This window comes from Hippocampus bargibanti, linkage group LG07 (genome assembly GCF_051943395.1).
Source record: "Hippocampus bargibanti isolate YZ-2025 linkage group LG07, ASM5194339v1, whole genome shotgun sequence".
Lineage (NCBI taxonomy): Eukaryota > Metazoa > Chordata > Actinopteri > Syngnathiformes > Syngnathidae > Hippocampus > Hippocampus bargibanti.
Window position 1 is genome coordinate 12,157,591 of NC_142740.1, and position 23,034 is coordinate 12,180,624.

Below are 23,034 nucleotides of genomic sequence, written 5' to 3' on the forward strand. Positions count from 1 at the left end.
TTGTCTGAGACATTCTCTGAGTACATCATCCGTTGGAGCCTTCTCTTTGATGTATTCATGGAGCTTGGACGTTTCATCCTGGACAGTGGCTCTGACACTCACTAGTCCTCGGCCTCCTTCCTTACGGCTTGTGTACAGTCTCAGGGTGCAGGACTTGGGATGGAACCCTCCGTGCATGGTGAGGAGTTTTCGGGTCTTAACATCAGTGGTCTGAATCTCTTCCTTTGGCCACCTTATTATTCCTCTAGGGTATCTGATCACTGGCAGGGCATAGCTGTTTATTGCCCGGGTCTTGTTCTTGCCATTGAGCTGGCTTCAGAGGACTTGCCTCACTCGCTGGAGGTATTTGGTCGTCGCCGCTTTCCTTGTTGCTAGTTCGAGGTTGCCATTGGCCTGTGGTATACCGAGGTACTTGTAGCTGTTTTCAATGTCTGCTATTGTTCCTTCAGGGAGTGAGACCCCTTCAGTGTGGACTACCTTGCCCCTCTTAGTCACCATCCGACTACATTTCTCCAGCCCGAATGACATTCCGATGTCACTTCTGTAGATCCTGGTTGTGTGGATCAGGGAGTCTATGTCCCTTTCGCTCTTAGCATACAGCTTTATGTCATCCATGTAGAGGAGGTGACTGATCGTAGCTCCATTTCTGAGGCGGTATCCATTCCCTGTCTTGGCGATTATCTGGCTGAGGGGGTTCAGTCCTATGCAGAACAGCAGTGGGGAGAGTGCATCACCTTGATATATGCCACATTTGATGAACACTTGCGTTAGTGGCTTGCCATTGGCTTCAAGTGTGGTTTTCCACATCCTCATCGAGTTTGCAACGAAGGCTCTCAGGGTCCTGTTGACCTTATACAACTCCAAGCATTCAGTGATCCATGTTTGTGGCATCGAGTCATATGCTTTCTTGTAATCAATCCAGGCTGTGCACAGGTTGGTATGTCGGGACCTGCAGTCTTGAACGACTGTTCTGTCAACCAGCATCTGATGTTTGGCACCTCTAGTATCTCTACTAATGCCTTTCTGTGCTTTGCTCATGTATTGATCCATGTGTCCACTTATCTTAGCCGCAATGATGCCTGACATGAGTTTCCATGTTGTGGAGGGACATGTTATTGGCCGATAGTTGGAAGGAACTGCACCCTTTGAGGAATCCTTCATGATCAGGACTGTTCGCCCTTCGGGCCTGGTGCCGTCCAGTTTTTCATACCTGAGACTCTTCCTTGTATATCTGCCGCTGTGATGGTAACTGGGTTCTGTTCAGGGAGGTTGCTGTGCTCCTCTTTCAGAGTCACCAGCCATTGTGCACTGCTGTTATGTGCGACCTCCTTCTCCCATATGCCTTTCCAGTATCTTTCAGTTTCCAGCCTTGGAGGGTCTGTTCTGCTGTTAGAACCCTGCCACTGAGCGTACACTTTCGCAGGTTGTGTTGCGAACAGCCTTTTTATTCTTCTGGCCTCATTCTCTTTCGTGTACCTCTTTAGGCGACTGGACAAGGCCTGGAGCCTTTGTTTGGCAGTTTCGAGTGCTTCAGGTATGGTTATCTGCATGTACCTCTTGGGTATTGGCTTTTTATTCACACCTCTCTGGATCTCCGTCAATTGACTCACATCTTTCCGAGCCGCCTTGATCTTGACCTCCAACCGTCTTTTCCATGGTGGGTAATGAATCTCGTGGCTCTCATGGTTGCTCTTGTAGCCGAGCATCTCTAGGATCACTGATGCTGAGGTGTATATCAGCTCATTGGTTTCCGTGATCGTTCCGGTCGGGATCGTTCTCAGTGCTGCATTGACAGTTTCCATGAGACTTTCAGGTGGTACTTCACATAGCCGTTGTAATCGGTTTCTTAGTTGCCCAGTTTTCATTCTTGCCATGATCTTATCTCTCAGGTCAATTGCTGCCTCGCTCAGCATTTCATTCATTGGGGCTGGCTTCCCAATCTCATCATTCATTGGGGCTTGCCTCCCAATCACTGGTTGAACCTCTTCCTCTGATGTGGCAGCCTGGGGCCCTTCACCTCGGAATTTGTGTTGTACCTCATCAATCTCAAGTTGTGATAGCAATTGCCGTTTGGGGATATTGGAACACTGAGCTACTATACTAGTTGTTTCGTGGTCAACCGTGACTGTGGGTTTCGAAGTAACCATTCAGCCCCCATTCTCCGCATGTAACCCCTCTGACTAGGGTTGCTTGAGTAGTAGCATTCCAACAGAGCCATGTTATCGCATCTCGTCCATCTCCGAACACCGAAATCACCTCTTTGCTCCCGTCACTTGCAAGTTGACGGCGGGGGCGGGGGGGAGGGGAGCTGCCTCTCCCGGCCGTTCTCCACCCGCTGTCATTCTCTAATCACGGACACGGGGCATTTATACGGTTCGCGATCACCTCGCCAATTCCGGATGATTGACTGACCTTGCCACCGTACCTGGACTCTTCCTTCGATGCGCAGTGTATCCGGTCCGAGGTATTTTCCCTGCGTCGCGTAAATTTATGTCATCTTCCAGGATTGCGTAATTTTGCACCCTCGTGTGCCATTTGCTTTTTGGCGTAGTAAGCGGGTCGGATCACCCCCTGCCTTCTTACTCGCTGTGTTCTCTTTTATTTGTGAATAAACATCTTGCTTGGGTAGTACGTCTCTGCCGCCTGCTTTGGCGTCCCAAACATTCCACTACGTTCCGACGAGTCAGCTGCCATCACTCTCGCTCGGAACTTGACAGCTACGGATGACTCGGCTACAGGATGTTCTTTTCTCTTCAAATATCTATCCAATGACACTTGCTTTCACTTCCACAGCCACATCACTAGATTTCACAGCCTCCTTATTCTTTAATATCGTACTGATCGTCGATTTCGCCATGCTGTATACCCTAGCCAGATTAGACACTCGCACACCTCCTTCATATTTAGCGATTATTTCTTTCTCAAATGCAATAGTTAGTACACACTACTTTTCTTTTGTCATTTTAAGCAGAACTTACTTTCTTTGGAGGCATGATTAGGGGGCTAAAACTCTTCATACACCTATATTAAACGCTAGAGCAAAACGCAGCACGTCCGCTAGCGACAACAGTTGGTCACGGAGAGAGCGATACGCCCGTGCGCCGCTCAGCTCCCCACCCTCGCGTACGCACTCACGCGTCGTATTGGCGTTCGAACACCGATTGATGCTCGAACGCCGAAGCAAGAATATCTCGAATATTTTGTTACAACTGTGAGGCGTTCGAGAACCGAGGTACCACTATATATATATATATATATATATATATATATATATATATATATATATATATATATATATATATATATATATATATTTCGACCTCAGTTTGCGAACTTAATTGGTTCCCAGACAGAGTGTGTATCACAATTTTTTTCCTCCACAGGAAACCATTAAAATGGGAATAATCAGTTCCCGGGTTTCCATAAAATATACTTTTCAACTAAATAAGCCTTAGAAATACACACAACATACCTTATTCTATGTATAATAAATGTGCTATTGTATTGTAATGAAATAAATACACTGCACTGTATAATAATTTGTGATGGTCATTGATGGCTTGATGGAATGGCGTTGGAGGTCCGAGGTCTAAGGTAATTGCTGTTGGGAAAGAGAGTCACATTCCATAAGAACTGTAATTAAAGAAATAAACTGTGCTATAAAATAAAGTTGTTTTATTTACCATTATGATGGTCATTGATGGCTTGATGGAATGGTGTTGGAGGTCGAAGGTCAGAGGGAATTGCTGTTTGGAAAGAGAGGCACATTACATGAGGACTGTAATTAAAGAAATAAACTGTGCTCTAAAATAAAGTTTTATTTACCTTTTTGATGGTCGTTGATGGCTTATGGAAACAGTCATCTTCCATAAGGACTGTTGGTAACTTAACCTCTGGTGTGCCTTCTCTTCTTTGCTTCTTTGGAGACTCCTCATCATTTTTGCTGATTAAAAACCTCTTAATTGACACCTGTTGCTTTCTGACGTGTAAGGTCTTACGAAGCTGAGGCATCACATTATCGTTCATCATGTTTATGATTGTCATAGCCACAGTCTTTTCTGGATGGAACTGTTCGGTAAAAGCCTGCACATCATTCCACTTTGCCAACATTGCCTTTATGAGCTCACTTGATGCTGCAGCCATCTCCTCCTCCTCGCCCTCAGATGTTCTCGAACCATCCGTTTCTGGCTTTAAAATCCTCAATAAACGCCGAACTTCCGTGCTTTCTCGCATAAAATAGCTTTACTCACGCTGTCGCCGGATAGCTGCTTTTCGTTAATCCAAATTAACAGAAGTTTTTCAACTTCAACGAGACCGTCGCCTTGAGAGCACGCAAACACCTTTTGCAAATTGCCAAACGAACGTTTGTTTGGCAATTTGCATACTGGGCACCAGTAGCCAATCAGAAGCCTGTTTCGTGAAAAGTGTACTTGAGAGTTTTGAAAGCCGCTTAGAAAGAGGATTTCATGTGGCTTATAGTCGTTTGCTTGTAGCTTTTGCTTTATTGAAAAAAACAAACGTTTGATTGGATTTTTTTTTCCTTGAATAAGTTGTCGGCCAGCTGGGCCGAGACGTTTTGAAAGTTGTATGCCCGACGTAAAAGTTGTATGTCCCGGGCACCCGGGCAGATGTTATTTCAAACAATGATTATATACATATTTTATTACCTTGTAAAATGTTGCTCCTTTTCTTGATGAATTAGGACATATTGTCTGAAATTGTTGAAAAATGAAGGGTGTTGTCAATGAGAGAAGAGACGGTCAAATTTTTCACACCCCAGATTTCTTAAATGTGATGATTAAAATATTTATTACTATATAGACGACCACTTTGAGCACAGTCTTCTGTTAGGTTGTGTCATGAGACTAGATGTGCCGCTTAGCAAAAACTACTTATAGTTTGACCATTGACCTGGTATCTCTGAGTTTACAAATAAGTCCTGTGCTGACAAGGGGGCTACTTGTAACACCTTCGAGCTGTCCGGTGGAACTGCCCCTCAGGAATGCATCAAGCAAATCTATTGCACCTCGAGAGGGAAATTACTTTATTTATTTGCTCTGCCGATAAAATGGAATTCAGAGTTATGTTTGGCATGTGTCAAAACAGTCTATCACTATAAAAAGCATACAATAATAAATAATTATGGCATGCTCGAATGCACTTGTCAAGTATTTAGTGTCTTGTGTATGGTGACGATGAGTTTGAATGTCATCACTTGTCATTTAACATGTGCATGTGGACAGGATAAGGTGGCTAACACATGGTGCAGCTTGAACATCCTGATAAAGACCAGGTCCGTTCTCTCCACTGACATCCAACTCTACCTCAGGTAATATCATCTCATTAAAAAGTGTCATGTTTGCTTCCTTTTGTTGTGTCTCTTTTGTATGTGTGCGTGTGTGTTTTGTTGGACTCTCCTCCATCCTGTTTCATGTTGTTATATGTTGGATTTTGAACCAGTGAGAACAAAGCCTGCCTAAGGGTGTGAATACTGTGTTCTAGTGAAGTGGATGCATCTTGTGAGAACCTTCTAAACACGAAGTCAGCTGTGTTTGGAAATGTGGTGACAATAAGAGCTTTAAATGCCTCTTGGTGATGTTGAGGCCGTTGTTGTTTGTACAGAGCAAAACAAAGGTGACAGAACCTGGAATTGTGTCTTTTTTCCCAAAATAAAGCAGATCTCAGAAGAATTTTGAATTTCTATTTTGAACTAAATCTGAGATCTTGTAAATCATTGGGAGGAAGCAGTTGATATAACAGTTGTGCCGTGGATGACTGTGTTTAAATAACCTATCACTCTAAATATAGGAGTCCTATGTTCGCTGCATGAGCATGTTTTTGCCAGCCTGCTAATTCCAGGGATCAAATCGGACCTCTTTGAGTGTGGCGAATTTCAAACAAATCAAAAACACTTGTTGTTTGCTAAATGTTTCTGCCTTGGTTTGCCGTGTACATAAACAGAATATGCTGTGAAACAGTATATGTGTTCTTCTGGATTGTAAACTGCCACTCTTCCACATGAGACACGCTTACTTGGAGACAGTGAATTGGATTGGATTTGGATTTACCTTTATCCATCTTGCAGTGGAGAAATTTCACAGCAGCAAAGTTATGACAGGAAGATGAAAGAAATGAAAGAAGTGAATGTCTTGAGTTCTGCCACGTCTCCCTAGCAGCGTTGTTGTTTTACACAGCTCTCCATCTGGCACACAATTCATTGTTGCAAATACAATGTTGCTCTGGCGCCTTAAACTTACTGACTGACCTCTCAACACATACTAACACCTAATCCCTCTCCTCTGCTGCTTCCCTCTTCAGAAGGTGACAATTGAAGGGGTAAACTAATGGTCCCATGACAGGGGTGACAGTGTTTAGTTGTTCCACATAGCAAGAACCTCCAATGGAGGAAAATGAGAGGATCCACTTGTGTGATGACAGTTCTTTGAATGTTTGGATTTGACACGTTCGAATCTGGGTAAAGGCCTTCTTGTGTCTAATTTCAATCTCCTGGTGCTTGGATGGGGTTTCTCTTGAGGCACTCTAGCTTTCTCCCACATTCCCGAACCCCATGTTTGGTTAATCAAAGAGTAAATTGTCCGAGTGTATGAATGTTTGCATCTGCATTACATGTCCTATGATCCACTATTGACGAGTCAAGAACACAACCCGCCTTTCTCCCAATGTCAGATGCAATTGGCTTCCGCTCACCAGCGATTGCTAATAATGTATGTACAAACAGTATAGAAATCTATAATGTTGACATGCAGGTGTATTAACAAAACAGAACGTTCCAACTAATGTTAAACGGAATTCTGTACAGCTCACAGTCACAAATTATTGTCCCAATTCTATTCACACTCAAATGTTTGTTAAATTGTATCCCATTTGATGTTCATGAGATGTTAGGGAAGGAAACTGAAACAGTAGAGCCAATTTGAATTTAATCTGAAAAATCTTATCGTATTTTCCGGTGTATAAGGCATAGCCAAAAGCCTTCATTTTCTTCAAACGATGACCCTGCGCCTTATACTCAGTTGCGCCTTATCTGTGAAGTAATGTTGAGCCACAATAGGTCACGCAACAACTGTCAGCTTCCACATCTCAATGTTGATTAGGGGAAGAAGTAGTGCATAACCCCAGCCTCTCCTGTAGCGCCTTATTACATGGTGTGCCTTATTTTTGGAAAACGTTTATCATTCATTTAAGGTGCACCTTATACAGTGATACCTCAGTTCACAAACATAATTGGTTCCTAGAAAGTTTGTGTAAGGCGAAAAGTTCGTCTTCCGAACATTTACTGTATTTCCCATAAGAACACATTAAAATGAGACGTATTAAAATGAGAATAATCCATTCCCCATAATACATAATTTTCTACTAAATAAGCCTTAAAGGACAACCAACGTCACTTTTTTGTTTCTTAACTGACATCAGAAAAACGTTTTATAGCATCTAAAATACCCAAAACACGCAGTATGATATTTTTTAGTTCAAATGCAAAACACCAATAAAAATGACTGAAAGTGTCCAAAATCTGCAAAAAATTGAGCTGCGATTTGGGCATTTTCAGAAAGTCCCGCCCACAGTTTGTGACGTCACACCAAGGCGTCTTGCATTGCTGGAGAGTCAAAACAATGCCTTCAGATTTGGAGAATATGCTTTCTTGTTACACATCCAGTTATAAATATGATTCAAATAGTTCTGAAGAGGAAAGCATACATGTTTGCAATCGATTAAAGAATCTATTCCGTGCCGTTTTGAGGCAACGTTAGGGAGAAACGGATCACCAGAAAAGAGGCACAAAATGGCGACCTCCTGTGGCCACCTCCGTTTCCATAGGCTGATAAATTCCTTATATGGAGCTTGAACGCCCTCTTCTTGCGGCTTTTGGGTGCAACATGAGGTTTTCAGACCAAACAAGTATTGACGTGATGGAAGGACTGCTACAATATGTCTTTTTTTTGGTCAGGAGCGTTCCTTTAGTGACGTCACGTACGGACTCGTCACCAACTCAAAAACTAGACTTCCTGAATATTCAGCGCGAGTCTTAAAATGTAAAATATAGCTATATGCGGTGGAATCTTATTAAAATACGCTCAGTAGAAGTCATTTGAAGCTATTTTACAAATTATGGACACAACTTGTCTGGCGACGTCGGTTGTCCTTTAAAGGACCCACGCCGTTCACCCCCATGGTGTCCGAATCAGGTCATTTGCAAGTCATTTAACACTGAGTCCCTATCGATGAAAAGGTTTCTTCAGCCATCATCTGTACTTCTTTGATCTGCGCATTAAAATATCAGCCCGTCTTAGAAGTGCCAAACCACCTCCGTCCAAAATAACAATTTCAAAGAAGTACAGATGACGGCTGAAGAAACCTTTTCATCGATGGGCCACTCGTGTACGACTGAGAGCTTACACAGACGCACTGAGTCCCTATTCAACATTTTGAATGGATTTCGACTGACGACCATTTTGACTCTAGACCGTTTGGTCGGAACGGAACCCGGTCATAAATCGGATGTTACCTGTAATCTCAATTAATAAGGTGATTAAATATCGGAAAAAAAGTTTTCTTTTTTCTAAGATCTGACTTTACCTGTATCTGTCCTTCTCATTTGGACTGGGATGTTACCTGAGTTTCAATCCCAATGGGAATTTTCCTATTTAGACTCAGCCATAAGGAGCATGCTCATCAGAATGTTTTCTCTGTGTTTGTGTGTGTGTGCGTGCGTGTGCGTGCGTGTGCGTGTGTGTGCGTGTGTGCGCGTGTGTGCGCGTGTGTGCGTGTGTGTGCGCGTGTGTGTGCGCGTGTGTGTGTGTGTGTGTGTGTGTGTGTGTGTGTGTGTGTGTGTGTGTGTGTGTGTGTGTGTGCGTGGACCTGTGTGTGTGTGTGTGTGTGTGTGTGCTTTATTCCAGTTTGGCCTGCACTGTCCTGGCAGTCCTTCCATCCTGTATCAGAGTGTTGACAAAACCAACATTTTGGCAGTTTAAACTAACTTTGGTGAGTGGTTAAGGCAGAAATAGTACAGTCTACACTACAGCATATGAGTCTTCCATTATCATTATTAATATAAGTATTGTTATTATTATTAGTAGTAGGATTAATAATATTATTCTTTGCCTGTTCTATTATTTAATGAGTCTAATGTTAAGGGTAGAGTAAGATTTTACTGGAAACATTTTTTAACCATCTCATTACAACTCGTGTAAGTATTGTTGAGATTCATTGAGGTAGAATAATCGCACAGTCCTGTTTCCCGTCTAGGTCAACTCATCTCTGGGCTTCTTCCTCTTCTCCTATCAAGTGCATGAGAAGTCCATTCTCTTGGCATCATTGTAAGCACATTGCAGCCTTTATATAGTTTTCTACATGGCATAATTTGCCAAGAGTTGCAAGGTTTTCTTACATTCATGTTTGCTCAATAACCAAACATTGCCTCTTCCATCACACTCAATTTAACACGTCAATCCAATTTATCACCAGCAAAGATGCATCTCTTGTAAATGTGTGCATTTCATGACCATAACATGAAGGTAGAGGGTGAGGCAACGGGTACGTTTGAGAATGGGATTTAGTTCCGAGATCTGGGCTCATGTATTAATCTAGATTGTTGCTTTATTAACTCTTGAGTGATATCTACCAACTGTCCCCATAAATCAATCAGTGATGCATGTCCAGGGATTAGCAAAGAATGGAAGGCAGCAACTCGAACATTGTTTGCGCAGGATCAATTATTGGGCTGTAACAGGATCGGCAAAGCGCACTGGCTGTAATTATGGGCTCAGGGAGTAGTGGAAAGGGCCCCCTTCTAAGTATCCAAGTCTACAAGTCTCTTGTCAGCACTGATCAAGAAGCCAGACATTGATTTACCATTTCAAAATATTGCCCGTATTGATATAATGAACACTTGGAATGAAATTGTTCTGTTACAGTAAAAGACCCAGCGATACTTACTGGTAAATCACATCAAATGGTAGCTGCTGGGTGAAGAGTGACCAGTTCAAGTTGAATTTGTATTATTATCTTATTAGCGTTAACACAAGAAAAATGTGCTGTAAGCAGACACAACACCTCAAATCCCCTCTCTACCATGGAGTGTTGACAACCCACTTAAATATTTTCTAGGTCCGTCTGTCTCTTCCTGAGTGACTTTCCACTTGTGTGTGTTTGGTTCCTTCAAGCTTCTACATTCAGGTAAATCATACCGTTGTTTTCTCAACCAATTTCGTAAACGGAAGCTTGACTTTACTCTGTCTTGTTGGTGATTACATTTGCTCTGGTTAAAATATTGTTTGGCTTTTTTTATCACAATTAATTGTAGTACAGTAAAGTCTCGTTATATCGATATTCAAGGGAGTCCGAAAAAATATCGATATAACCGGGACTATCGATATATCCGACCCTGTTTGCATGTAATTTTCTCCGTGCGTGCATAGAAATAGTATCGATATAACCGGGACTATCGATATATCCGATATCGATATAACGAGACTTTACTGTATTTCAGAAATGCGATGCTGTGGTGACAATGATTCATCAACAATGAAACTATGGGTACAATAAGTATTGTTGATCAATGGTACAATATTGAAGGCTTGGGAATATTTTTATGTCACACATTTTTAAAGGCATTTTCCCAAAATATGTCCTCTGCACTCAGGCCATTAGAGTATTAAAGACTGCAATGAGTGACACGCTGCATCACAAGATGGCTTATATAGCACCTGGGGAGAGGTCCATCTGTCAGTGCCTTGCCCTAGGACAGTGCTTCTCAAATAGTGGGGAATGCACCCCTGTGCAAGGGAGGGTGGCGGTCAGGTCTGTCAAGGGGGCTGCGTTTGGCCTCAGGAGCATGCTTTATTGAATTTATTTATTTATTTATTTGGTATTTTGTATTCATTTAGTTTCTTCTTCTTCTTTTCCTTTCGGCTTTTCCCCTCAGGGGTCGCCACAGCGAATCAGTGTCCTCCATCTATCCCGGTTTTGTGCATCCTCTTCTCTCACACCAGCTACCTTCATGTCCTCTTTGACCACATCCATAAACCTCCTCTTCGGTCTTCCTCTCGGTCTCCTGCCTGGCAGTTCAAGGCTCAGAATCCTTCTCCCTATATAGTCACTCTCTCTCCTCTGGACATGTCCAAACCATCTCAGTCTGGCCTCTCTGACTTTCTCTGCAAAGCCTCTAACATGAGTTGTCCCTCTAATGTACTCATTCCTGATCCTGTCCAACCTGGTCACTCCCAAAGAAAACCTCAACATCTTCAGCTCTGCTACCTCCAGCTCTGCTTCCTGTCTTTTCTTCAGTGGCACTGTCTCCAGTCCAAACATCATGGCTGGTCTGACCACGGTTTTATACACTTTTCCTTTCATCCTAGCTGAAACCCTTCTATCACAAATCACACCTGACATTTTTCTCCAGCCGCTCCAGCCTGCCTGGACACGCTTCTTCACCTCTTTTCCACACTCTCCATTGCTCTGGACAGTTGACCCCAAGTACTTAAAAACCTCCACCTTCTTTATCTCTTCTCCCTGGAGCATCACTCTTGCACTTGGATCCCTCTCATTCACACACATATATTCCGTCTTGCTGCGACTGATCTTCATTCCTCTCCTTTCCAGGGCATATCTCCACATCTCTAGTTTCTCCGCCACCTGTTCCCTGCTCTCGCTACAGATCACAATGTCCTCTGCAAACATCATGGTCCAAGGAGATTCTTTTCTAACATCGTCTGTCAGCCTGTCCATCGCCATAGCAAACAAGAATGGGCTCAGAGCTGACCCCTGGTGGAGTCCCACCTCCACCTTGAATTCCTCAGTCATACCGACAGCGCACCTCACAACTGTCTTACAGTCATGATACATGTCTTGTACCGCTCTGACATACTTTTCTGTCACTCCAGACTTCCTCATGCAATGCCACAGCTCTTCTCCGGGCACCCTGTCATACGTTTTCTCCAGATCTACAAAGACACAATGCAATTCCTTCTGACCTTCTCTGTACTTCTCTATCAGCATTCTTAAAGCAAACACTGCATCTGTCGTACTCTTTTTTGGCATGAAGCCATACTGCTGCTCACAAATGTTCACTTCTGCTCTTAGTCTAGCTTCAACTACTCTTTCCCAGAGTTTCATTGTATGGCTCATCAACTTTATTCCTCTGTAATTAGTACAACTCTGCACATCTCCTTTGTTCTTAAAAATGGGCACGAGTACACTTCGTCTCCATTCTTCAGGCATCTGTTCACCATCTAAGATCTTGTTGAATAACCCAGTCAGGAACACCACCGCCACATCTCCAAGACACTTCCATACCTCGATTGGTAAATCATCAGGCCCAAGTGCCTTTCCCCCCTTCATCCTCTTCAGCGCCCTCCTCACTTCATCCTTGCTAATGCTTGCTACGTCTTGGTCCACAACAGTCACGTCTTTTACTCTTTGTTCCTTCTCATTTTCCTCATTCATCAATTCTTCAAAGTACTCTTTCCATCTTGCCATCACACTACTCGCACCTGTTAATACATTGCCATCTCTATCCTTAATCACCCGAACCTGCTGCAGGTCCTTACCATCTTTGTCTCTCTGTCTCGCCAGCCTGTAAAGATCAGTCTCACCTTCCTTGCTGTCCAGCCGAGCATACAAATCATCATAGGCCTCTTGTTTGGCCTTTGCCACCTTTACTTTAATCGTGCGCTGCATCTCCTTGTACTGCTGTCTACTCTCGTCCGTCCTGTCACTGTCCCACTTCTTCTTTGCGAACCTCTTTCTCTGTATACACTCCTGCACCTCCCCATTCCACCACCAAGTCTTCTTATCTACCTTTCTTCCACTCGATACACCAAGTACTTTCCGACCTGTGTCTCTGATTATGTTCGCTGTAGTTTGCCAGTCATCTGGAAGGACCTCTTGCCCACCCAGTGCTTGTCTCACCTCCTTCCTAAATATCATGCAATACTCTTCCTTTTTCAACATCCACCATTTTGTCCTCTTCAGCCTTTGGTTTCTTCATCTTCCTCACTGCCAGCGTCATCCTACACACCACCAACCTATGCTGTCTGGCAACACTCTCACCAACCACTACTTTGCAGTCACTGATTTCCTTTAGAGTGTGCCGTTGACACAAAATGTAGTCTACCTGTGTACTTCTGCCTCCACTCTTATAGGTCACCCTATGTTCCTGTCTCTTCTGAAAGAAAGTATTCACAATAGCCATTTCCATTCTTTTAGCAAAGTCAACCACCATCTGTCCTTCAGCGTTCCTCATCTGGAGTCCAAACCTGCCCATCACCTCCTCATCATCTTTGTTTCCTGCGCCAACATGTCCATTGAAGTCTCCACCAATTACAACCCTCTCACTTCTCGGGATGTTCTGTATGACTTCATCAAAGTCCAACCAAAATTTCTCCTTCTCCGCCAGCTCACATCCTACTTGTGGGGCATACCAACAAACAACATTGAACATCACGTCTTCAATTTCTAGCTTCAGACTCATCATTCTATCTGATAATCTTTTTACTTCTCAGACATTCCTAACAAACTCCTCTTTTAAGATAACCCCAACTCCATTTCTCTTTCTGTCTTCACCATGATAGAACAACTTAAACCCTGACCCTAAGCTTCTAGCCTTGCTCCCTTACCACCTGGTCTCCTGGACACACAGTATGTCTACCTTCCTTCTCTGCATCATGTCAACCAGCTCTCTACCTTTACCTGTTCCTACATTCAAAGTTCCTACTCTTAGTTGTATACTCTTGGCGTTCCATTTCTCTCTTTTCCTCCGGGCACACCTCCCTCGTCTCCTTCTTCGACCAACAGTAGTCCATTTTCCACTGGCAACCTGAAGGTCAACAGTACCAATGGCGGCCATTGTTAACCCGGGCCTCGACCGATCCGGTATGGGATTCATAGGTTTAGTTTACTATCCTAGAATAAAGTGCACTTGCTCCTCCAATACATTACGAGGCAGTGATGCCAAGTGTGTGTGTTAGTTGTCGAGTATTGATGTGCACCGAGTATGCGCGCTGTGTGTACAGCATAAAGTGTTAAGTGGAGACACAAAGTTTAGCAGGCCGTCAAGTGACACCTTAAACTTTTTGGACGGGGATGAGAAGACAGGTGGAGAGAGAAAGTCTCCATTAAGATCAAATAAACTACACATCGTCAGTGAAAAAACATTTATCGTTTGATGAAAGATTACATTTTATTTTTTAATTTCAGATGCAATTTAAATATTTTCTGTTATAGTTGTAGCTGGTATTCTTCATTGTAAATTGGTCCATGTTTATTTTTTTATTCTCTTATACGTTAATGAGGAAACAGTGTTCTGCAGAGGTAAAATAATATGCATATAAAACAATATAACAAATTATCCTATTTATAGTTGTGAGGAGGGTGGGGTGGGGTTCTTCTACAAGTTGTGAGGTGCGTGGCAGAAAATAATTTCGAAGCACTGCTCTAGAACAAGAGTTAACAGATGGGTAGTGTGTATGCTTCTCATTGCGTCTCTCTAATCTCGGTCTTTCCCTCTCCAAAATTATTCAGTGGGTCGTGTTCTTCACCGAAAGAATTCTAAACCTGGAGTCAAGCTCAAATGTAAATGTTTCTTTTAAGAGTGCATAATATAAATACAATACTGGTGTCATTAATTCCAAAGGTTCCCAAAGTTGCTAAATGACCTGGGACAAAGTCATCCGTCCATATAAAACTGCCAATTCATGTTCACATAAGGTTTAATTGTTATTCTTACATGCTTTTACTGACTATAATCGATAACGATCAAATGGCAAATGTCATGGTAAACGTCTTGAAAATGTCAGTGAGATGCTCGGGGTTGAGGTGAGGACTGCTTTTGGCAAGACAAGTAATGTTTCAGGTGCTTCCTCAACTTTCACCAGCTGTTGTGAAATTCTTCCGGCAGCTCTAATTGTTGTGTGTGTGTGGTTTCGGATAAGGATACACGGGGATTACCCTACATAGTCAGAATGCCTGCTCTCCAAGTGTGCATTGTATAGGGACAGAAGGTCATTCTGCAGTTTCTCTGTACAGTCTGACATGGACATAATGGGCATCCTCTCCCGGCTGTATTATCTAAAAAATACATCTTTTGTTTGCACAATTGACTGAATGAATGCTCGAGTTGAACAGGGAGCGAGGCCAGAACCAGTCTGTTAAAATTGATTATGTGTTTCTAAAATGTTTAGCTGTTGAATGGGCTTTTCTCTGTTTGCACAGAGAAAAAGAATGAGTGGCTGAGAATTGAGGTTTTTGATAGTTGGGTGTTGTGCGATTGAGTATGAGTCAACTGTTGTTCTTGTCCACGGTCATCCGCAAAACAAAGATAAGCTTTGTATAATAAGATCGTTATTTTTCTCATTTTTTTCTCGTTATTTTCACTGAGATAAAAGTTTGACTTTGTCCTGTTGCCCCTCCTGTTGCCCCTGTTACTCTCTGCAAAAAGGTTTGTGATTCTGAGCCGACTGACATAACACTTGGCATATGTCATTCATATGACATGTCTTGGGCATCTAACCTCCAGTTGAAATGTAAAGACAAATAGCTTTGTTTGGATTGGATTGGATTGGATATGCCTTTATTAGTCTCACAGTGGAGAAATTTACATTTCACAGCAGCAAAGTGATGAAAGGAATGAAAGTAGAGTGTTGTTGTTTATGTATGTATTTATTTGCCCCATCTCCGCCTGCACAGCATGCTGCCTCTGCTTCTGAAAGACGGTCTTCTGGTACCATATGTTGTGACTTCGCTAGGCTTCCTCTTCTTCACCACCTACTTACTGTCAGCCTTGAAACATGGTTCAGAGGAAGAGCTTGCACTGAGAGCCTACCACAACCTCTTTTTCTTCCTACCCAGAATGGACCTGGCTTGGATTCTCAAATGGAAGGTTAGTGTTGAAATAACAAAAAAAGAATCCACACACCATGTTAGAATCTATGGAGATAGAGGGCATGGTCTAATTTGTTTGGAGGAATATACAGTGATACCTCGGCTTACAGACATTTTAGCTCATGAACTTTTCACCTCACAAACATTAAATTCGCGTTCATGGCTAACAAAATAGTTTTCAGCGGATGAACCAAACCACACAGTGCCACGGTGGCTGGCGGACTAGTTTCCAGTGGATAAATACCAAACCATATGGTCGAACAGCACCACGATGGCTGGCGGACTAGTTTTCCACACCCCACGTGGTTTATTATCGAGTGGAGTACTTTTGACATTATCGACCGAAAAAGACCCCACCACGGGCTAGTGTTAAGCCAAAGAGGACACAAAAGAACATTACAGTCAAGCAAAAGAATGAGATCATCGAAAAACACGAACAAGGCTTGCATTTGTGTGACTTAGCATACCAGACCTCGAAGTCGACCGTTGCTACGTGTGGCTAAGAGTGTTTCTGTGTTGTCTAAGCAACGGTCTCAGGCAATAGAAGAGGTTGAAAAACTTCTGTTGATTTGGATTAAGGAAAGCAGCTAGCAGGGGACAGTATGAGTGAGGGTATTATCGCAGTGAAAGCACGGCAACTTCACTCGGATATCAAGAGACAACTCCATCAATGACCATCACAAAGGCAAATAAAATGACTTTATTTTATAGTACAGTTTATTTCTTTAATTACAATCCAATAGCATATTTATTATACATCATTTAATAATGATTTACAGAAAAAATGTGGATTCCAACAAATCACTATTACTGTTGAATATTATGTGACAGTCAGTTATTTGTTGTAAACAAAAGAGCAACAAGTCTGGAACATGCGGTTGAGCTGTAAAAAGCATTTCTGTGAGATCAGGTGCATCTTTTTCTGGTTGTGAAGCTTGTTTGTGCTTCCCACTGACATTTTCATAATAGATTGAGGCTTGTGATAACGTGCATTTCACTGTGACGTAACACTTTTGAGGCACGTGAAAAAATAAATGTCATATGACCATAATGAGCCATACGTCTGTGTAAGCTCTCAGTCGTACAGGAGTGGTCCATCGATGAGAAGGTTTCTTCAGCCGTCATCTGTACAAAAGTGAAGGTTTCGGACGTTTCGCCTCCTATCCAAGAGGCTTCGTCAGCGAACTAAAGTCTGACTGGTCGTATCGGCCCCATTTATATATCCCTAATGTCCAGACCTGGTGGCGCCGGACACAGCTATGATGGGTCCCTACTCTCAGGTTGGGGGGGGCGCGGGACCCCCCCCTGTGGCACCACTGATTGTTCCTACATTCCTGACTAACGATTGGCCTATTACCCCCACTCCCCCCGGTATCACCTCATCAGCATAACGACCCTCATCAGCATTGCGAAAGTTGCCTAACCTGTTTTGCCTGAGCAGGCTATTGTATGAACGATCCAAATTGAACCTCACACCACCAGACCGGTTTAATGAAGGATTTTGTTGTTTTATAAGAATCGCCTCTTTTACCCCCCTTTCAAACCATCTATGTTCTTTCGCTAAGATTTTAACCTCATTGTCGTCAAATGAGTGGTTAGTAGCTTTTAGGTGCAAATGTACTGCCGATTGAGGCCCACTAGTATTATCCCTGCGATGTTGATAAAGTCTTTTTTTGAGAATTTGTTGAGTCTCCCCAATGTACTGCTCTTTACAATTTTCATTCTTACAATGTATGGAATAAACTACATTACTTTGTTTTTCATTTGGTAGCCTATCTTTTGGATGCACTAATTTTTGCCTTAACGTGTTTATCGGTTTGAAATAAGTAGGAATTTTATGTTGCCAAAGGACTCTTTGTAATTTTTCAGAAACTCCTGCAATGTACGGTACTGCTACTCCTCTCCTTTTAGAATCTTGAGAATTATTGGTTTCGTTCGCTATTCTTTCTTTCTGACATTTGTTGAATGACCACTGAGGGTACCCACAGTTAGTGAGTGCTCTCCTGATATGTTTTGACTCCTTTTCTCTACCTTCAGTGCTAGTTGGTATTAGTTTAGCCCTATGCTGGAGGGTTCTGATAACTCCTAGTTTATGTTGTAAAGGGTGGTTAGAGTCAAAAAGTAAGTATTGGTCAGTGTGCGTAGCCTTCCTAAAGACTTCTGTTTTTAGCGCTCTGTCCTCTTTTATAATTACTTTACAATCCAAGAAGGCTAGTTGGTTCTCTTGAATGTCCTCACGAGTAAATTTAATGTTGAAGTCTACAGAGTTGAGATGATCTGTGAAGGATTGAATTTCTTGTTTCTTAATTATGACAAAAGTATCGTCCACATATCTAAACCAGTGTCTAGGTTTTGTCCCTGGGAAGGATGTGAGGGCCTGTTTCTCCATCTCTTCCATGTAGGGATATATAAATGGGGCCGATACGACCAGTCAGACTTTAGTTCGCTGACGAAGCCTCTTGGATAGGAGGCGAAACGTCCGAAACCTTCACTTTTGTACAGATGACGGCTGAAGAAACCTTCTCATCGATAATGAGCCATCTAAAAACATGAGTCGTCGTTAGATGGTTGGTCAGCTACATTGCAAGAGTGGATTCGTTCACTATGCTTCCATTGTATGAACAATGAATGAAGGTTAATTCATGCTAACTGCATCAACAATCCCGTTTGGGGGTCGCGTGTTCCACAACTAGACATTTACGCTGCACTGCTGGAGGCGCTACATTAAAATGTTTACAACAGTGTACATTCCTTTAAAAGCATTCCGACCATCCAAATCAACTCGTTCACCTCACGGTCCTCTCCTGCTTCCTCTGGTGTGCCTCAAGGGTCTGTCCTGGGGCCACTTCTCTTTATTATCTACCTACTTCCTCTTGGCAATATTTTCCGTAAGTTTGGCATTCACTTTCACTGCTTCGCGGATGACACCCAACTCTACCTCTCCAGCAAACCCGACGCCTCTCTTCCACCTTCATCCCTCTCACTTTGCCTCTCAGAAATTAAATCCTGGCTTTCCCATAACTTTCTCAAGCTTAACAGTGACAAAACCGAACTTCTCCTTGTCGGTACCAAATACACCCTCCACAAAACTAACAGTTTCTCTCTCACCATTGACAGTTCAACCGCGTCCCCCTCCCCTCAGGTCAAGAGCCTGGGTGTCATCCTCGATAGCTCACTATCTTTTCAGTCCCATATAAATAACATAACTCGGTCTGCTTATTTCCACCTCCGTAATATTAACCGTCTCCGTGCCTCGCTCACCCCTCACACCACTGCTATCCTTATCCACAGTCTCGTCACCTCCCGCATCGATTATTGCAACGCACTTCTCTTCGGCATCAACCAGAAATTTCTCCATAAACTCCAACTCGTCCAAAATTCTTCAGCCCGGATCAGCACTAGAACCCCCTCCTTTCACCACATCACCCCTGTCCTCCAGCAACTCCACTGGCTACCTGTTTAACATCGTATCGAATTCAAAATACTTCTGTTTACATTCAAAGCCATCCATAACCTTGCCCCTCCCTATCTTTCTGACCTGCTTCAAATCTCTGTTCCCTCTCGGTCCCTCAGATCTTCATCCTAACTTCACCTCTATGTGCCCTCTGCCCGTCTCACCACGATGGGTTGCAGAGCTTTCAGCCGCTCTGCTCCCAAACTCTGGAATTGTCTTCCACCCAACATCCGCAATATTGACTCCCTCCTTATTTTCAAGGCTCACCTCAAAACCCACTTGTTTAAAATTGCTTTCAATGTATAGTTCTATCTGATCATTTTACTTATGGTTTTATTGTTATGTGCTTTGTTTTATTGTTTTTATTGTAAAGTGTCCTTGGGTGTTTTGAAAGGCGCTTGAAATAAAATGTATTATTATTATTTACAAAATTAGGGCTGGGCGATATAAATGAAAAGTATGTTACATTACTTTAGTAATCCATATTGATCGATGTATTGTACTTCTTCTTCTTTTCCTTTCGGCTTTTCCCCTCAGGGGTCGCCACAGTGAATCAATGTCCTCCATCTATCCCGGTTTTGTGCATCCTCTTTTCTCACACCAGCAACCTTCATGTCCTCTTTGACCACATCCATAAACCTCCTCTCGGTCTGCTGCCTGGCAGTTCAAGACTCAGCATCCTCCCGATATAGTCACTCTCTCTCCTCTGGACATGTCCAAACCATCTCAGTCTGGCCTCTCTGTCTTTCTCTCCAAAGCCTCTAATATGAGTTGTCCCTCTAATGTACTCATTCCTGATCCTATCCAACCTGGTCACTCCCAAAGAAAACCTCAACATCTTCAGCTCTGCTACCTCCAGCTCTGCTTCCTGTCTTTTCTTCAGTGGCACTGTCTCCAGTCCAAACATCATGGCTGGTCTCACCACGGTTTTATACACTTTTCCTTTCATCCTAGCTTCTATCACACATCACACCTGACATTTTTCTCCAGCCGCTCCAGCCTGCCTGGACACGCTTCTTCACCTCTTTTCCACACTCTCCATTGCTCTGGACAGTTGACCCCAAGTACTTAAAATCCTCCACCTTCTTTATCTCTTCTCCCTGTAGCATCACTCTTGCACTTGGATCCCTCTCATTCACACACATATATTCCGTCTTGCTGCGACTGATCTTCATTCCTCTCCTTTCCAGGGCATATCTCCACAGCTCTAGTTTCTCCGCCACCTCTCCCCACCATCCCTGTTCTCGCTACAGATCACAATGTCATCTGCAAACATCATGGTCCAATGAGATTCTTGTCTAATATCGTCTGTCAGCCTGTCCATCACCATAGCAAACAAGAAGGGGCTCAGAGCTGACCCCTGGTGGAGTCCCACCTCCACCTTGAATTCCTCAGTCATACCGACAGCACACCTCACAACTGTCTTACAGTCATGATACATGTCTTGTACCGCTCTAACATACTTTTCCGTCACTCCAGACTTCCTCATGAATGCCACAGCTCTTCTCTGGGCACCCTGTCATACGCTTTCTCCAGATCTAGAAAGACACAATGCAATTCCTTCTGACCTTCTCTGTACTTCTCTATCAGCATTCTTAAAGCAATCATTGCATCTGTTGTACTCTTTTTTTTGGCATGAAGCCATACTGCTGCTCACAAATGTTCACTTCTGCTCTCAGTCTAGCTTCAACTACTCTTTCCCAGAGTTTCATTGTATGGCTTATCAACTTTATTCCTCTGTAATTAGTACAACTCTGCACATCTCCTTTGTTCTTAAAAATGGGCACGAGTACACTTTGTCTCCATTCTTCAGGCATCTGTTCACCATCTAAGATCTTGTTGAATAACCCAGTCAGGAACACCACCGCCACCTCTCCAAGACACTTCCATACCTCGATTGGTAAATCATCAGGCCCGAGTGCCTTTCCCCCCTTCATCCTCTTCAGCGCCCTCCTCACTTCATCCTTGCTAATGCTTGCTACGTCTTGGTCCACAACAGTCACGTCTTCTACTCTGTTCCTTCTCATTTTCCTCATTCATCAATTCTTCAAAGTACTCTTTCCGGTTTGTCACGGTTTGCGAGGTGGTGATGGCGGGTGCGGATCCCAAAAAGCAGGCAGGAGGGAGAAGGAGGTTGTTTGACAAATTGTATTAAAATTAAGTTAGCAGGAACAAAATGTAAAACATCAAAATCATCTGAATAGAAAAAATACGAAGTATCAAAAGAAGACCAAAAGTAAAAGTCCGCCAAGGTTAAACAAACACATACACATTGCATGCAACAAACAAGCAGCAAACAATGAACCGACACCGGATGACGTCGCTACCCGTTGGTCGGCAATCTGATCGGGACGACCAGCACCTGTGCAGGTGCAGGCGGGGCCGACAGCGCCCCCCGTTTGTCGCCAACCACATCATGACATTTCCATCTTGCCATCACACGACTGGCACCTGTTAATACATTGCCATCTCTATCCTTAATCACCCGAACCTGCTGCAGGTCCTTACCATCTTTGTCTCTCTGTCTCGCCAGCCTGTAAAGATCAGTCTCACCTTCCTTGCTGTCCAGCCGAACATATAACTCATCATAGGCCTCTTGTTTGGCCTTTGCCACCTTTACTTTAACCGTGCGCTGCATCTCCTTCTACTGCTGTCTACTCTCGTCCGTCCTCTCAGTGTCCCACTTCTTCTTTGCTAACCTCTTTCCCTGTATACACTCCTGCACCTCCCCATTCCACCACCAAGTCTCCTTATCTACCTTTCTTCCACTCGATACACCAAGTACTTTCCGACCTGTGTCTCTGATTATGTTCGCTGTAGTTTGCCAGTCATCTGGAAGGACCTCTTGCCCACCCAGTGCTTGTCTTACCTCCTTGTCATGCAACACTCTTCCTTTTTCAACTTCCACCATTTTGTCCTCACTTCAGCCTTTGGTTTCTTCATCTTCCTCACTGCCAGCATCATCCTACACACCACCAACCTATGCTGTCTGGCTACACTCTCACCAACCACTACTTTGCAGTCACTGATTTCCTTTAGATGGCGCCGTTGACAAAAAATATAGTCTACCTGTGTACTTCTGCCTCCACTCTTATAGGTCACCCTATGTTCCTGTCTCTTCTGAAAGAAAGTATTCACAATAGCCATTTCCATTCTTTTAGCAAAGTCAACCACCATCTGTCCTTCAGCGTTCCTCATCTGGAGTCCAAACCTACCCATCACCTCCTCATCATCTTTGTTTCCTGCGCCAACATGTCCTGAAGTCTCCACCAATTACAACCCTCTCACTTCTCGGGATGTTCTGTATGACTTCATCAAAGTCCAACCAAAATTTCTCCTTCTCCGCCGGCTCACATCCTACTTGTGGGGCTTATCCACAAACAACATTGAACATCACACCTTCAATTTCTAGCTTCAGACTCATCATTCTATCTAATACTCTTTTTACTTCTAAGACATTCCTAACAAACTCATCTTTTAAGATAACCCCAATTCCATTTTTCTTTCTGTCTTCACCATGATAGAACAACTTAAACCATGACCCTAAGCTTCTAGCCTTCCTCCCTTTCCACCTGGTCTCCTGGACACACAGTATGTCTACCTTCCTTCTCTGCATCATGTCAACCAGCTCTCTACCTTTACCTCTCATTGTTCTTACATTCAAAGTTCCTACTCTTAGT

At 43.3% G+C, this 23,034-nt stretch overlaps 1 protein-coding gene across 2 annotated transcripts in view; it reads left to right on the plus strand.

Moving 5' to 3' along the window:
• alg6 (ALG6 alpha-1,3-glucosyltransferase) overlaps positions 1–23,034 on the plus strand; it is a 38,382-nt gene that overhangs the window by 10,533 nt on the left and 4,815 nt on the right. For both annotated transcript variants that reach the window (XM_089000498.1, XM_089000499.1), the window contains 5 exons: positions 5,244–5,329; positions 8,919–9,003; positions 9,268–9,338; positions 10,129–10,197; positions 15,706–15,898. In XM_089000498.1, coding sequence (XP_088856624.1) covers positions 5,244–5,329; positions 8,919–9,003; positions 9,268–9,338; positions 10,129–10,197; positions 15,706–15,898 — 504 coding nt within the window. The remainder of the gene's footprint in view (positions 1–5,243; positions 5,330–8,918; positions 9,004–9,267; positions 9,339–10,128; positions 10,198–15,705; positions 15,899–23,034) is intronic.